This window comes from Enhydra lutris, unplaced genomic scaffold (genome assembly GCF_002288905.1).
Source record: "Enhydra lutris kenyoni isolate GAN:26980312 unplaced genomic scaffold, ASM228890v2 scaffoldscaffold1, whole genome shotgun sequence".
Lineage (NCBI taxonomy): Eukaryota > Metazoa > Chordata > Mammalia > Carnivora > Mustelidae > Enhydra > Enhydra lutris.
Window position 1 is genome coordinate 40,682,272 of NW_019154085.1, and position 17,811 is coordinate 40,700,082.

The 17,811-nt window shown below is 37.9% G+C and overlaps 1 protein-coding gene across 3 annotated transcripts in view; it reads left to right on the forward strand.

Annotated features, from left to right (window-relative positions):
- The window catches only part of LOC111141353 (GRB10 interacting GYF protein 2), a 149,138-nt gene that overhangs the window by 83,235 nt on the left and 48,092 nt on the right, over positions 1-17,811 (forward strand). For 2 of the 3 annotated variants that reach the window (XM_022493850.1, XM_022493835.1), the window contains exons 9-14: positions 4,855-5,034; positions 8,336-8,553; positions 8,649-8,811; positions 8,900-9,088; positions 11,587-11,783; positions 12,774-12,933. In XM_022493850.1, coding sequence (XP_022349558.1) covers positions 4,855-5,034; positions 8,336-8,553; positions 8,649-8,811; positions 8,900-9,088; positions 11,587-11,783; positions 12,774-12,933 — 1,107 coding nt within the window. The remainder of the gene's footprint in view (positions 1-4,854; positions 5,035-8,335; positions 8,554-8,648; positions 8,812-8,899; positions 9,089-11,586; positions 11,784-12,773; positions 12,934-17,811) is intronic. The other variant, XM_022493842.1, reaches the window with a different exon arrangement.

A 17,811-nucleotide genomic window follows, 5' to 3' on the forward strand; every position in this document is an offset into this window, starting at 1 on the left:
GAGGAAATAAGCACTTGGTAACAAAATTTGAACTACTTTGTTAACGATTTTTGAGCTAGAATGGGAAATTCAGGCAGCCTTACCTCAATACACACACACACACACACACACACACACACTTTTAAATTGGGAATTGGGTCTTTTTTTAATTATTTTTTTATTTTTATTTATTTATTTGACAGACAGAGATCACAAGTAGGCAGAGAGGCAGGCAGAGAGAGATGGGGAGGCAGGCTCCCTGCCGAGCAGAGAGCCCGACTCGGGGCTCGATCCCAGGACCCTGGGATCATGACCCGAGCCGAAGGCAGAGGCTTTAACCCACTGAGCCACCCAGGTGCCCCTTGGATCTTTTCTTTCTTTCTTTCTTTTTTTTTAAAGCCAGGGTGTATAAATCAGAATTGGGGCCAGAAGTAAAATCAGGTGTAGTGAATGCAAGATTTTTATTCTTTGTTTAGTACTGTGCTCTTCTTTATCTTCAAAATACCAGTCTCAAATCAGTTTTGGAACAAGGTATGGCATAGTCATTCAAACATTATGAAAATTGTTGAAAATTACAAGATGGTTTTCACTAAGTAGAAAAGCCAGATTTTGTTTCTTCCTGTATTTTCCCTATTTTTGCCCTGTTCTTTTTTCCTGTTTTTCTTTTTCCTTAAGATTTTATTTTTAAGTAATCTCTACATTCAGTGTGGGGTTTAAACCTACAGCCCTGAGATCAAGAGTCACATGCTCTTCCGACTGAGCCAGCAAGGTGCCCCTACCCCATTGTGTTTTTTATTTTTTTATTAGGTACTAATATGAAAAATACATGTAGGACTGATAGGTCCAAAGGTAAAGAGTCTGTTAGTTTAAAAGTTATATAAACAGTTTACACAAAGGGACATAAAGTCATTAAACAACAGGAAAAATTCATATTTGAGTGCGTTAATTTACCACTTTACAACTATTAAAGTAGTAAAAAAGTTTTGAAAGGATATCAGTACTTAGTATCAATAATGTGAAATGGTGTGTTGATTTGACCCTTTTTTTTTTTCAGGGAAAGAGGCAGTGGACAAAGTCTGTCTTTTGACCTAGTAATTGCACTCTTTTGAGGTTTTTTTTTTAGAAGACATTATTCAGAAAAGTATTTCTTGTCTAACTATATAGTTCACAAAAAATTGGTTATAAAGTAATTGTCCAGTGGGAAATAATCTAGTGGATTACACTATGGCTGCGAAGTATACCTGGTATGTACCCATTTGTATGATTGGGAAGATGTGTAATCACAGAGAAGAAGTACTTGCTATGAAAATAATAGGTATACTGATTGCAACTATAAAAAAATATAAAGTTAAATAAAAGATAACTACAGATAGAGTTCTGTTTCTAAGATTGAGGGATTACTAGTATTTTTTTTTAAGATTTTTTATTTATTTATTTGACAGAGATCACAAGTAGGCAGAGAGGCAGGCAGAGAGAGAGGGAAGCAGGCTCCCCGCCGAGCAGAGAGCCCGGGGTGGGGCTCGATCCCAGGACCCTGAGATCATGACCTGAGCCGAAGGGAAGGCAGAGGCTTTAACCCACTGAGCCACCCAGGTGCCCCGGGATTACTAGTATTTTTATTTTTAATAATTTTAATATTTTGTAGTGTATCATCTGTTAGAAAAAAATTATAGTGATCAGTTTTTGATGAGTTAAGCATTTTGCAATTTCTGCTCTTTCTCTTGCTTTGCTATGTTCATTAGTTTTTCAAAGGCTTAGTGTAAAAGTAGTTGAAAGAAAGTTAGTGTTTCGTCTAGTGCATCCATCATGTGATTACTACTGTATTCCCAAATCATTGCATGGTACCTGGCACATACTGCTTGTGATTGATTATGTGGGTTAAAAGCCATTTCCCATCATTTATCTATATATGTTTCTATTTATCTATCTATGTATTAGGGATTTTTTTTTTAAAGATTTATTTTAGAGAGCAGAGAGCATGGTGTGGGTAGGGGCAGAGGAAGAGGGAGAGAGAGAGAGAATTTCAAAGACTCCCTGCTGAGCATGGATCCTGATGTGGAGTGATCTCAGCACTCTGAGATCATGACCTGAGCCAAAATCAAGAGTTATATGTTTAACTGAGCCACCCAGGTGCCCCCGTATTAGAGGTTTCCTTAAGTTTGCTTCTTTTTTGTGAGTATAGCTACATATTTCACCAAGTCATATAGTAGATGTGGTACTTTGTAAAGCGGGTTGCCTTTCTTATTCTGAGCAAGAGAACCTAGAAGACTTCTGAACCCAAGGGCAGATATATATCTGTATTTGATTTCATAAAACTTGGCACTTAATGTGCAATAAATGTTTGTTGAATGAGAAGATTAACATTTGAATCCTGTCTGTATCATTTAAGTAGTGTGATTTTGGACAATTCTCTTTTGTTGTTCTTTTGAGCCTCAGTATTCTCAGTTACAAAATAGGAAAAATAATTTCAAATATATATATATTTTTAAAGATTTTATTTATTTGACACAGAGAAAGAAATCACAAGTAGGCAGAGAGGCAGGCAGAGAGAGAGAGGGGAGGAAGCAGGCTCCCCGCGGAGCAGAGAGCCCGACGCGGGGCTCGATCCCAGGACCCTGGGATCACGACCCAAGCTGAAGGGCAGAGGCTTTAACCCACTGAGCCACCCAGGCGCCCCTCAAATATTTTTTAAAAATTTATTTATTTATTTCAGAGAGAGAGAATGAATGAGCAGGAGGAGGGGCAGTGGGAGAGGGAAAAGCAGGCTCTGCCTGAGTAGGGAGCTCCACATGAGGCTTAATCCCAGGATCCTGGGATCATGACCCGGGCTGAAGGCAGATGCTTAACCATCTGAGCCACCCAGGTCCCCCAAATAATTTCTTTTTTAAAGATTTTATTTATTTATTTATTTGACACACACAGAGAGAGAGAGAGAGAGAGAGCGCACAAAGGAGGGGGAGCAAGAGAAGGAAAAGCAGGCTCCTTGCTCAGCAAGGGAAGCAGGGAGTTTGCTTTTCCCTCTGACCCTCTCCCCTCTCATGCTCTCTCTCTCTCTCTCTCAAGTAAATAAATAAGATCTTTTAAAAAAATTAAATATTGAGGATTGTTATGAAGAATAAACCGGATGGATGAATGTTTTTTTAGATGAGTGTTTTTATTATCTATGGCTTTGTAACAAAATATCTCAGAACTTATTAGCTGAAAACAACAAGCATTATCTCAGTTTCTGTGGCGTAGGAAGGAGCAGTGTAGTTGATTGACTCTGACCTGGGTCTCTTATGAGACTGCAGGGCTGCAGTCAAGGTGTCAGCAGGGCTGTAGTCATCTGAAGGCTTGACTGGGGTTGGATCCATTTCCATGCTTACTGATGTGGCTGTTGGCAGGCCTCAGTTCTGTGCCATATGAGCTTTTCCACAGGGCTGCCTCATGACATGGCAGTTGGATTGCTACAGAGAGAGGATCCCAGATGGAAGTCACAGTTGTTTTTAACTTAATATTGGCATTGATATCTTATCACTTCTGCTGTGTTCCGTTCGTTGGGAGCTGGCCAGTAAGTGCAGTCCACACTTTAGGTGCAGGGATTCCACAATAGCCAGGAGGCAGGGCTTGTTGGGGACTATCTTAGAGGCTGCCTGCTGTAATAAGAAAGCAGGTAGCATTTTGCCCAGCAGATTTCCAGGTATTTTATCTTTCAATAGAATAATTTGTGGTAATAACCTAATAAGTGTTTGGGCAAAAAGGATATTGAATCTTAATACATATGAAATGGAATTTAAGAGGATGACCAGAAATTAGAATTTCCTCATTTTCGGATGCAACTGTACAACTTTCTTTCACTTTTTTGGTGGCTTAGTACAAGGAATTGAGGTTGTCACTGAAGTATAGTTAATTGTAGGTCATAAATGGAAGATATCAGTGTATGTTCTGGGTTTTCAACTAATTTAATGTGAGATTTTATATAATCTGTTTTAATTGTTTATGTTAGCACATGGGATGGTGAGTAAAGAAATAATTTGTTTGCACAGTTCGGAATTATCTTATCTTTTGAAAGTACCAATTTAGTTCACTTAGTATACCAGGCTTTCTTTCATCATTAATGGAACCCTTGACTGGCATTAGGTTACACATAGCTTAGTTTTGCATTCTGTTCAGAAGCAATTAGTTGTATGCCTATAATGTAATAGATGTTAGAGTAAATGAAAATGAAAAAATTATAGTTCACATTGTCTACTTTTGAGTTTACAGTGTTTTTTATAATAAAAGGTCGAATTTTATAGATACTCTCTTTGGGCAGAATTGCCAGTAGAAGTTAATGAAATAAGTAAAGATGCATCCTATAGTTGAAAATTCTTGTATGACTTTTTTAAAAAAGTAGTATGTGCTGGTAAGGTAGGTTGGTTAACTTTTCATTGCATCCCCTTTTTATAATGCACATATTACTTGTTTAAAAAATAATTGCCCAGGTATGTCTGGGTGGCTCAGTAGGTTAAACATCTGCCTTTGGCTCAGGTCATGATCCCAGAGCTCTGGGACCCTGCATCAGCTCCCTGGTCCATGGAGAGCCTGCTTCTCCCTCTCCCTCTGCCTGCCGCTCTGCCTACTTGTGTCACTCTCTATCTCTGTGTCAAATAAATAAATAAAATCTTTAAAAAAAATAAAATAAGATAAAAAAATAAAAAGTAATTGCCCAGTCTGTGACTGCTGCACTTTAAGAAGTATGGCTAGTACTAGATGTGTACGTCCGCAGCAGTTCTGTTACTCATGCTTCCTGAGCATTGGGGTAGGCACGTCTGCACAAAAGCGTGATCTGAGCCTTCTGGTCTGCTTTCAGAATCCGTATTGGCTGAGGCACATGTTTCCTTATTTTCATTACAGGGAGACCAAATTTTGAGGAAGGTGGACCAACATCTGTGGGAAGAAAGCATGAATTTATACGATCAGAAAGTGAAAACTGGCGTATTTTTAGAGAAGAACAAAATGGAGAAGATGAAGATGGAGGTTGGCGACTAGCTGGACCGAGACGTGACGGAGAGAGGTGGCGGCCCCACAGCCCTGGTAAGGCTCCTACTGAGTGAGTGCAGGGACCAAAATAAGGGAGTATTTAGTGGACATTGTTACCAATGAAGCAAGAAAGATGAATAGGTAAAGTAAAAAAAAAAGGACTCAATTATTTATGTCATCACACTTGCATCATCACATCACACTCTTATCACTACAAAGAAATTTCAGCATGAAGATTCCCCCATATCTCTTCAGTTGATGAAAATCATTTTTATTTTTCTGGAGCAAATAGTGTGGTTTAATGGAAAGCACCTGTCTTTGCAAAACCGTGAGAGGGTCTCCTTCAGTTTTGTCTGACACTGAATTGTTGTATTTTTTCAGCATGCTTTAAAACTTACAAATGTGTAATTATATGCTCACTAAGGAATATGTGCTTTCCCTAAAGTGGGTACTTTTCCTGTATAATAAAAGATGCATTCTTTCAGGGTTTTTTGGTCCCGAATAAGTGATTTATGCTTATTTGAAGGATAAACTCTAAGCCCAGGTCAAAAACATAATCATAAGTTCATTCTTTTGTCCTAACTTTAGAAGAGAGAGAGAGAATAGTAGTGATTAGTGGTTTTGTAAGTTCTTCTGTTTGACTCTTAAGAATGCTTCAAACTGTTCTTCCCTGACATTAGATATGCTGGTAATTGAAGACACTGGTGCTTTGTGTCAAAGTTCATCCCCTACCAAAGTGCTGATTCCATGCCTCATGATAATCAGATGCCACTGTAGTTTGAATCGTGGGGTCATGCAGAACCAGAGTGCACAAAGAGTGTATATTTGCCTTATGAATTTCATGTGCATAACATTATTTTAGCTATTGACCATATGCCAGAGAAGCTCACTTTTAGTAGAAAAAATCATAATCAAACTGTTTTCATTTACATTTTAAAATCAAGTTACTAGCAAAATCACTAATCTCAGCCCAAGTAAACATTATAAAAGCATTCAGAGTGCTTTAGGTAGTTATGGATAGGTGGACACATAGTGAAGTTAATCTTTGTATATAGTTTTGATGCTTTTATGCCAACTCCTCATGGCTGTCCCCTGGGTGAGTTTTCTGTCATGAGTGGGCATTGTTTACATCACAGTTATCTCGGCAATTCTCATGAGTCTGTGTGCTGGGCAACCAGATGTTACAGTTCTCTTCAAGGCATCACAGCATTTTGTGCTGAGCTTGCCTGTAAGCAAAAGGGTTTGTAGACTATGTTCCCAACAAGCATTCAGTGAAAGAATGGACAGGGTCTGGGCTGAGCGAGAAGAGAAATTCCAGCGGATCAAAAACAAACAAGGTGAATGTTTTGGAAGACCAACAGTGTTTGTGAGGCCAAATGTCTGATGTCGATTCTATTAAAAGGAGTTAGTTAAACAAAGTAAAATTTTAATGTATTTTCTACCACCCTCCTCACCCCAACTTAGATTTGGACATATGTTGTCTTTTTAAAAAATCTTTGTCTCTGATTTGATTTCCATGTCCGATTTATTTGTCATTAACTTAACAATTTCCCCCAATTTTTTACTGATATATTTTTAAAGGACAGTTTGGGGTATATAATATACAGGGCTCGCTGAAAAAACACTGGAAATAAGCATTTTTTAAAAAGAATACCATCTATTTTTTCAACCCAGCATTCTTAAAAGTTGTCTGATTATATCAGTTGTTTTACTCTTAACATTTCTTAGATTATAGTTATTTTATGATTTGATTAAAAGTTTAAATATAATGATTTTGACTAATTTTTATAGTATAAAATTTGTAGCAGACTTTTATTCTGGTATTGGACGACGTTAAAAAGCAGTGGTTAGTCTTTATAAGCTAGGGATTTCTACATTTGTTTTAAGTAGGGCTAAAAACTGGATATGTATGGGAGATGGGACGATTAAGGACAGCAAAGCATCCACTCTGGGAGCTGAACTTAAGAAACTCAGTAAGAGGAAAACATGAGCCAGATGCCTAGAAGGATAGATTCCTATCATGGTGCATACTTAACAGACGGTTTAGAAATGATAGTAATAGAGTACTCTGGAATTCAACATTTGGTCATGAGTACTTCTTTTGAGTAATGATTCTAGGTTTGCATTTAAGCAGCCTGGGTGTAAAGTTCTTTAGTTTTCACAATGTAATAGTTCTAAGTGAAGGATGGGGGAGCATGGGAATAATGTTTTCTTAACTATTTTGTGAGTGATTTGTAAGTAGGTACCTCTACTGGGCATTTTAATGTTTTGCCTCCTTATTTTCGGTTTGCTTTAGATTGCTGGCTTTAGCAAATTGGGCCTCAGTAGTAAGAACATTGAACTTTTTGTCTCATTTCTTTTGTGTATCTCCCACAGAGAAAGCCGAAAACATGCTTCTTTTTAAAAGACTCTCTTAGACTCGGGTTTGTCAGATATTAACAAGAGTTCCCCTTTCTTAAAAAAACAAAATACCTCAACTGGCATCCTTCATTCTTAGGTAGTCTTTCTTCTGTTGGAAAGTAGATGTAATAAACAGTTTGGTAGGGTGGATTTAGGAATGTCCCTGGGGGTATTACACAGAAATAAAAACTCCCTAGGGAGAGTTAAGAGATGAGAGTAAAGGTTTGAAAGGAAAGTAAGCATGCTGTTGTGGAAAAAGCAGTAGAGGATGCAGAATTAGATTCTTGTTCTGCTTTGCCACTATGCAAGTTACTTCTGTCAGAGTTTTTGTTTCTTAAACTATAAAATTAGGATAGTGGGGCTATATAAAATCTCTGACATCTGTCAGTGCTATAATTCCATGCCTTTTTTTGGGGAATCAGAATTACAAATGGAATCTTGGCCCTTGCAAGTAGGCATGATAAATTTGACATTAGGATTTGCCACAGGGAGTTCATTGTATACATCATTTTTGTGAGAAGAAAGAAACGTGTTAAGGCCTGCCAGAGGGAAGGCATAGACTTTAGTATGGGAAAATGACCAGCGTTATAAGCCTGGGCTAAGAGTATGCCATGTGAATGGCTAATCGACATTTCAGTCAGATACCTAAAGCTTATCCAAAGTGTATACTTCAAATCAAGTGTCCTTTAACAGTAATTTGTTTAAAATTTATTTTTCAGAGCTTTAGAGTACGTTGTGTGGCTCAGTACTCATCGAACTCCTGTTGCTACTTAGTGATGTCATATGTATGCTGAACTCTGAATTTCATTTACTTTGCCTAATTTTCTCTTTAGTAGGTTGATCATTTGAATTCACAGCCAGTCATAGTTTTCTTCTTTATTTCCTATTTTGATTTTTTTTCCTCAAGTACTGTCCTAAAAATTTTCTAAGGTTTGTATCCTCCTCCTCATCCCAGATGGCCCTCGTTCTGCAGGCTGGCGGGAACACATGGAACGACGGCGAAGGTTTGAGTTTGATTTTCGAGATCGGGATGATGAACGAGGTTACCGAAGGGTGCGTTCTGGTAGTGGAAGCATAGATGATGACCGGGATAGCTTGCCTGAGTGGTGCTTAGAGGATGCTGAAGAAGAGATGGGCACATTTGACTCCTCTGGAGCATTCCTCTCTCTAAAGGTAAGAAATTTGTTTTAAATATTTAAACAACAGGCACTGACCTGCCACCAGAGCCAAATGTATTGTTGACTTTTGGCTTTATTTTCTTAACACAGAAAGTGCAGAAAGAGCCGATTCCAGAAGAGCAGGAAATGGACTTCCGGCCTGTAGAGGAAGGTGGGGAGTGCTCTGACTCTGAGAGCAGCCATAATGAAGAAGCCAAAGAACCCGATAAGACAAATAGGAAAGAGGGAGAGAAGACAGATAGAGTGGGAGTTGGTAAGGCTCATTTTTGTCTTTTACCTTCTTGTTTTCATCAGACTCAGAATTTCCCAAGTTGTTAACTTAAGAATGCTTTATGTTACAGAAGCCAGTGAGGAAATATCCCAGACCTCCTCCTCGTCTGCTAGACCAGGTACTCCTTCAGACCATCAGCCTCAGGAAGCACCACAGTTTGAGAGGAAAGAGGAACCCCAAACTGAGCAAACGGAAAAAGCTGAGGAAGATAATCAGACAGAAACTAGCCTACCAACCAAAGTGCCCAGCAGAGGGGATGGTATGTATTTATGAGAGTAGACAAGCTAAAACAGGATTCTGCTCAGGCAGGCCAGTGATCACTGATAAGATAGGATTCTGTTTATGCCTTGTAGAACCTCTCCCAGTGGTAAATTACTGGAATAGATTATTTTACCAGTAAACCCCGTCAAACGCTGCTTCCCACATTTTGTCGTTCCCCAAATTCACCAAAACAGAGTTAGAAGAAGCAAGGGTGCAACTCGGGAATCTTACTTTCTAGGGTGTTATGACACAGCCACCTTGGTATTGGTTGAGCAGACAGGGTTTAGGATCCTCTGCAGTAATTTGATCCCCACATCAGACAGGTACCTTCCTTTCATATGGTGGTTGGATGTGTGTCTAGAAGGCACACCAAATTGCTGTTGTTCCAAGAGAGGCCAGAAAGAACATGGATGGATCTGTGAAGTCCTACCACCTTTGCTAAAGAATAAGTTTAAAGTATATCCCCTTCTCCAGTGTTACTGTTTTAATTTGCTCGTATATCTTAGTAGGCAGTTTTAATGTTTACTTCCATGTTTCTTCTTGTGCATACTTAAAAATGACATTGTAGTACTTGACGTTGAAGGGTTAATTGGTTGAGTCACCATAGGAACATGCCTTTAACATGGCATGTGAGTCCTTGCATGACCTGGCATATGCCTGCTTCGGTACAGTTTCAGTGCATCTCTGTCTCCTTCATACTCTGTTCCCCACCCTCACAGACCCTTAGGTCCACCCCATATAAGGCCTTGTTCTTTTGTCTCCTTGCCTTAGCACATGCTCCTCTCTGTGCCTGGAACTCTGTTCCACCCCAAGTTCCTGAGCTGATTAGCGATCTTCTTTCTCTTGGTTCTTAAACAACCAGCACTATTCTTGACATGGCAGTATGATATGATAAAGATCTGTGTATTATCCTTTTTGCCTAATAGACCATGTATTATCTTTTTTGCCTAATAGACTAATATTTATAGGGCTTAAACCAAGGGTATCTTTTCAGAGTTCTATGTCTAGAACAAAGCTTAGTGAGTGTTTTCAAATATTTGAATCTCTGTCAGGCACTGTGGGACTTGTCCATTTTGAGAGTAGTCATTTTTCAGTTATGATGTGCCCCCAAATTACCTGTGGTTCATTCTCTTGAATGTAGATGACTGGGACCTTATTCTAGGAGATTTTAGGACGGAATCCAGACATGTTTATTTTGAGAAAGCTTCGTAGATACCCATTAAAGATGAAACTCCAGATTGATAGTCTATAAGGGAGATAAAGCATATGTATATTAGTCATCTAGGGCAAAATTCCCATTTTTAGAGGATAGGTGAAGAGTAGCCAGAGAAAATCTTCAGAGGCAAGAGTGGCCTATAGTGAAGGACAGTAAGGAAGGGGAGAAGGTTTCGATTTAGGATTGGGCTGCTGAGGTCAGATGGAGAGGACTAGGAAAAGCCATTGGGTTTGGGGACTTTGAGTCACCTCTTCTTTGTGGGAGAGAAGCTGTATTGGAGGGTGGAAGTGGAAGTCACAGTGTAGCGGGGGTGGTGGTGGTTGTGGTGGATCAACTGTTCTTTAAAGAAGTTTGGCAGATCTGCCTGCCATTCTGTCTGCCTGTGCTCGCTCTCTCTCCCCTCTCTCTCTGACAAATAAATAAATAAATCTTAAAAAAAAAAAAAAAAAAAAGAAGAAGAAGAAGAAGTTTGGCAGAGAGAGGAAAGTGTTCCTGAGAGGGGCAGGGATTTGGAGAAGCTGTCTGTAATTGAGCAAACAAGGTTTCAAAGGAGAAACTGCATTTGTATCTAATTACTCCCATCCCCCTCCCTTCTTAAGAGCCTGCATACTGAGAGGCTAGAAATAGGGACCAACATAGAACTTCTTTTGCAGTCTGTGTTTATATTGAGAAGAACTTCTGGACCTGTCTAGGTAGACTCCCAAATGCTCTTCATTATCCTAAAGAGTAATGTATTGAATTACATTAATTATCACCTGAAATAGGTATTTATTCAAGATAATTGCAAATGCACTTAATCAAAGTTTTGATGATGAGTTACGATATTTTTGAGAAGATTTGCTGTGCTTTGTTAATCATCTGCTAGTGGAGACATGTTATAAAGAAGGGATTGGACTGATAGTTTGCTCTCAAGAGGAAATTATATAGCTATTGGGCAGTTGCTCTAGTGACCCAGTCAGGCACTGTAAAAGGACCTTCTAGATACCTTTTTAATCCTTATATTGTGTCATTCTGTAGAGGTACTTCTGTCATCGTAGGGAGAAATACTACACTTCTCCATAAGAAGTAGCTGCAGTGTTCCTGATCCACATTTCCGTTGAGCCCATTTAGTGAGTGGCCCGACTTGATGATAACATTCTTCATAAGACTCTACTGGGCTCCCTGCACAGTGCGGAGCCTGCTTCTCCCTATGCCTCTGCCCTTCCCCCTGCTTGCTCGCTCTCTCTAAAAAAGAAAATCTCAAAAAGAGTCTCTATATTCCGTGTTTTTTTTTCCTTCAGAAATAGTTTCTGATGTCCAGCAGCCCCTGTCACAGATTCCTTCAGATACAGCCTCTCCTCTTCTCATACTTCCACCGCCTGTTCCCAATCCAAGTCCTGCCCTACGGCCAGTTGAAACGCCGGTCGTAGGTGCTCCTGGGATGGGCAGTGTTTCCACAGAGCCAGATGATGAAGAGGGTCTCAAACATTTGGAGCAGGTAAAAATCATGTAATCCTTTTTTTATTTCTCAGACTACCATAAAATTTGGAAGCATTAAATGAATATTTAGAAATGGAACTTCTGTGCACTAGATTTTATGTACTGGAAAAGTTGTTTGTAAATCTCGTATTGTTTTGTATGAGTAATTGTCTTTCAAATCATTTCATGCTTATAAGTTTCTGCTATGTAGTAGTCATTGTGTCAGGTTATTTTTTCTCTTCTGAGGTTGCCCTTAGCTATTTGCTTTTCTTTTTTCTTTTTGGAAATTAATGGAATGCCAAAAATGGCAAATACAAGCAGCTGTGGACGGGCGTAGCGTAGCATCGTCTGTATTTTTTGCCTAAAGTATAACTGGGAAAATAGTTAAGCTCAGGATTTTAACATTTTATTTATGTCTCTAGATTTTCCTAAGATTAGATGTACCTTTGTTGTATATAAAGTAAATGATAGCTTGTTTTCTGGAGAAGAATTTCTGTTTCAGGGTAGGGTAGTTTTTGGTGGCAGGAAATGCTCAAAGAGAGGAAGAAAGGGCAGTGTCTTAGTAAAACTTATAAAAAATTTTATTTGTAATCATATTAATTGAGTCTTTGTTGTATTAATACCCATGTTTTTACAGGTTTAGTTTATATGCTTCAGGATTGACCAGTGGCTTATTATTTTAAAAAGTAATCTTATTAGTGTGTTGATTAGAAGCCTGGATTTTCATCCATACCAGTTTGTGTTTTAATCTGTTTGGTTTGCTTAAAAATTTTGAGACTTTGAGCAAGATTTGACCTCTCTGGGCCTTAGTTACCCCTCCATAAAATGGGGGTAGTACATACTATATGACCTTGTTGGAAGAAGTAAATGGTTGCCTGCTGTATTTCTTGCATTGTAATACCTTTCACAGGTCAAGTCATTCAAAAAAAGGAAGGCATTTTTATTATATGTTCTAGTATTAATTTGGGATCATTTGTTTCCTCAATCCTTTTTTTTTTTCCCCTATTAGCAAGCTGAGAAGATGGTGGCTTATCTCCAAGACAGTGCACTAGATGATGAGAGACTGGCGTCGAAACTGCAAGAGCACAGAGCTAAGGGAGTGTCTGTTCCGCTGATGCACGAAGCAATGCAGAAGTGGTATTACAAAGATCCTCAGGGAGAAATTCAAGGTAGCTCGTTCCATTCTACTTGAAGCCATTACCTCCAGATTCTGTAAGATGGTCATTATTTAATGTCAATTTGCATAATAGTAGAAAACAATCCATTTTTACAGGACACACACACACACGTAGTAGAAAACAATCCATTTTACAGGACATATAAACACACACACCCACACACACCCACACCCCCCACCCCACACACATATATGTGTGTGTGTGGGTGTGGGTGTGTGTGTACACACATGCATGTATGTATGTATGTATATGGCATTTTTGTAGGTTCCTCCCATAGTACTTTACAATTTCAATGTGGGGGAGGGCAGTCCAATGAAAATTGTTTGACTACAAGGCAGAATGTGATTACTAATATGATAGGGATGTAAACAAAATGCTCAAGACCCCCTCAGTTCTAGCTACCCAGCTGGTTAACTAGGCAGGTGAATTCTTTATCATCCTTGTACTTCAGTTTCTCTCCCATGAAAAGGTGATGGCAGTAGTCTTGGAAGACCGTACTTCAATGTTTTGCTGAAGTGGAGTTGATTCCATAAATGATAAAGATCTGTTAAAAATGTGGGAGAAAAGGTCATACCATATTATACGTTAATCCCTTAAAAATATGGGTGGTGCATAAGTTAGATTAGAATGGGGAGAGAATGCTATAAAAGATATTTGTTGAATCTTCATTTCTGCTTTTGAAATCTTTGTTTATAACTTGAAATTGGTTGACTGTGTTAGTGTCAGTTTCATGATAGTACACCCTGTGTACACCCTGTGACCTCTTTCCAGCATACTAACTCCTTTTCCACACTCAGTCCCCTTACCCTTTCCCTTTATTCTCCTTCACAGCATCTGTTGCTGCCTGGCTCTGTATATATTTGTTAATGATCTGTTTACATCCCTGTAGAATGTAAGGTACATGGGATCAGGACTGTGCATTTGTGGAGTTTTTGTTTGCTTGTTTGTTTTGTTTTTCGTAAAACAATCAGAAGCATTTATTCGATGTTTCAGGGATTGCAGCTGGAGAGACAAAGTGTGCTTCCAAGTTGAGGACTCTGTGTTTTAATTAAAACACATGGTTTTAAAAACCAAAACCAAAAAAAACAAAAAACAAAACAAAACAAAAAAAACCCACCCCAAAACCCATGGATGTGTGTTTTAATTAAATTTACTTTAAGATAATTGTAGCTTCACATGCAGTTGTAAGATATAATAGAGATTTTATGTATTCCTTATCCGGTTTCCCAGTACTGGTAATCTCATGCAAAACTGTAGTACGGTATCCAGCCAGGGTATTGCCTTTGATATAGTCAAGATTCAAAACATTTCTATTTCATGTTGCCCTTGGATAGACACATGCATTTCCTTCCCATTGGTACCTACTCCTTAACACTTGACAACCACTACCCCTATTTCTATAGTTTGTCATTTCAAGAATGTTACATAAATGGAATCCATTTCCAGCTAATTTTTTTTTCACTTAGCATCATGCTCAGGAGATTGATAAAGGTTGTTACATGGTGTCAGTGGGTGGTATTTTTTGTTTTTTTAACTGAGAGTACATCAGTGATGTGAATATATCATAGTGTAGCCATTCATCCATGAAAGCCGTCTGGGTTGTTCCCATTTTTGACTATTATTATTATTTTTTTAAGATTTATTTGGGCACCTGGGTGGCTCAGTCATTAGGCTTCTGCCTTCAGCTTGGTCCTGATCAAATCCCGCATCAGACTCCCTGCTCAGTGGGATGCCTGCTTTGCCCTCTCCCACTCCCCATGCTGTGTTCCCTCTCTTACTGTCTTTTTCTGTCAAATAAATAAAATCTTTAAAAAAAAAGATTTATTTATTTTAGAGAGAGTATGTGCAGTGGGGAAGTGGGGGTGGGGGGAGGGAGGAAGAATCTCAAGCAGACTCTTCATTGAGCTCAGAGCCCGATGTGGGGTTCGATCTTATAATCCTGAGATGATAACATGAGCTGAAATCAAGACTTGAACCCTTAGCTGACTGTGCCACCCAGGCACCCTCTATTTTGGCTATTATAATAAAGCTGTTAAACATTTATGGGTAGGCTTTTGTTATAACAAACTCTTCATTCCTCTTGAGATACAAATGTCCAGGAGTGCAACTGCTAGATTATATGGTAACACCACATTTAGTTTTTTAAAGAAACTGCCAAGCTTTTCCAGAGGGCTGTACCATTTTGTATTTCTGCAGCAATCTATGAGTGATTTGGTTTCTCCATATTCTTGACAGTATTTGATGTTGTTGCTATTTTTTATTTTAGCCACTTGACATGTTGTGTAGTGTATAGAGTATACAATATCTCATTGTAGTATTTGGTTTGCATTTCCCTAATGGGTAAAGATGTTGAACATTTTTTTATATGTTTATTGGCTGTTTGTTCTCTTAAGTGAACTATCTCTTCGTGCTTTCTTACCCATGTTCTGATTAGACTGTTTGCTTTTTTTTTTTTTTACCTTTTGAGTTTTGAGATTTCTTTATATATAGATACTAGTCCTTTGTTAGATAGGTGGTTTGCAAATACTTTATACCAGTCTGTTTTTATCTTTTTATCACAGATGAAAAGTTTTAAATACTGATGAAGTCCCGTTGATTAATTTTTCCCTTTTATGGATTGTGTTTTTAGTATTAAGTCTGAGACAGAAGAACTCTTTTCCTAGCTTCAGATCCCAAAATGTCCTTTCCAAAATAATTTATAGTTTTTTGTTTTATATTTAAGTCTTGTGATTTTTTTAAAAGGTTAATTTATTTATTATTTAGTTTAGAGAGAGAGTGTGGGGAGGGGCAGAGGGAGAGAGAGTCTTAAGTAGACTCCACATGGAGCAGGGAGCCTGATGTGGGGCTTGATCCCACAACTCCAAGATCATGCCCTGAGCCAAAACCAAGACTGCTCAACTGACTGTGGCACCCCGGAGCCCCAACTCTGTGATCTACTAATTTTTGTATAACGAATGGGACTTAGATCAAAGTTTATTTTTTTGCCGATGGATGTCCAGTTGCTCTGGAACATTTTGTTGAAAAGCCATCTTTCCTCTTTTGAATTACCTTTCTCAAAATTCAGTTGGGTATATTTATGTTGGTCTGTTTTCTGCATTCTTTTTTCTGTTCCACTGATCTGTGTGTCTGTCTTTGCGCCAGTATCACAGTCTCGATTACTGTAGCTGTATAGTTATATATGTCTTGAAGTTGGATAGACTGGTTCCTCCCGTTTTTTTTTTTTTCTCCCAGTTTATTTTTATCAAAACAGTTTTTAACTTTTCTAGTTCCTTGTCTTTCTGTATAAATTTTAGAATAATCTTATCTGTATTTACCATGTAAATATTCAAAAATCTGTACTTAAATATCTTGCTGAGATTTTAATAGGAACTATGTTAAACCTTTATATCATTTTGAAGAGAATTGATAGCTTTCTCATGTTGAGTCTTCCAATCTATGAACTTGTAGTTTTTAGCATATATTCTATACATGCTTTAATCGATTTATATCTCCTTGGTTTTTTTTTTAGTAATTGTAAATTTCATTTCAATGTCTTTGTGTTCATTGTTACTATATAGAATTGAATTTTGGATGTTTGTCTTTAGTCTGTGACCTTGCTGAGCTCATTATTAAGTGTAATGTTAGCTTCTGGCTTTTTATAGATGCTCTTTATGAAGTTGAGGAAGTACCTTAGTTTTTGAGAGTTTCATTGGGTATTGGATTTTGTCAAATGCTTTTTCTGCATTTGTTGAAATGATCCTATGATTTTTCTTCTTTAGCAACTTTGATATGGTGGATTAAATCGATTGCATTTTGAATATTGAACCAGCTTTGTACTCTTGGCGTTAACCCCATTTGGTCATGGTTTATAACTTTTTATATATTGCTGGCTCCTTTTTGGTAATGTTTAATTTAGTTAAGGATTTTTGTGTCTGTCTTTATGAGGGATGTTGTTTTGTAGTTTTTGGTATCCTCGTCTGATTTTAGTATTAGGATAATAATTAGCTTCATAAAATGAACTGGGAATTATTCCCTCTCCTATTTTCTGGAAGATTGTTTAGAATTGATGTTAATTCTTCTTCAAATGTTTTGTAGAATTCTCCAGTGAAACCATCTGGGGACTTCTTTTGGGAATTATTTTTAAAGTAGGCTCTATGCCCAGCATGGGCAGGCTTGAACTCATGACCTTGAGATCCAGAGTCACATGCTCTACCGAGTCAGCCAGATGCCCCGTTTTTGTTTTTGTTTTTTTTAATTTTAAAATTAAAATTCAGTATCCCTAATAGTTACAGGGGCTATTTAAATTACTGATTTAATACAGGTTGATTTGGTACGTTTTGTTTTGTTTTGTTTTTTTATGAATTCATCCATTACAGCTAAGATGTCAAATCTGTGTGGGTAGAGTTACTTGGAGTATTCCCTTACTCTCTTTTTGATGTTTGCAAGTTCTGTAGTGATAGCCCCTGTTTTATTCCTCATGTTGGTAATTTGTTCATTTCTCTTTTGTCATTGTCAGTCTTGCTACAGATTTGTTAATTTTATTCATCTCTTCAAGGAATCAGCTTTGTTTCATTGATTTTTTTTTTCACTACTGTTTTTTGTTTTCAGTTTCATTGAGTTCTGTTCTTATTTCTTTCCTTCTTAGGGTTTATTTTGCTTTCCTTTTTCTAGGGTCTTGAGGGTGGGTGCTTATATAGTATTGATTTGAGACTTTTCTAATGTAAGCATTTAATACCATAAATTTCTCTTTCAACACTTCTTTAACAAATTGGAGACATACCTTTTCATTTTCATTCAGTTTAGTATACCTTTTTTTTTTTTTTTTTAAAGATTTGTTAGAAAGGAGGAGAAAGAGTGCACATGCAGGGGGAGCTGCAGGCAGAGATAGAA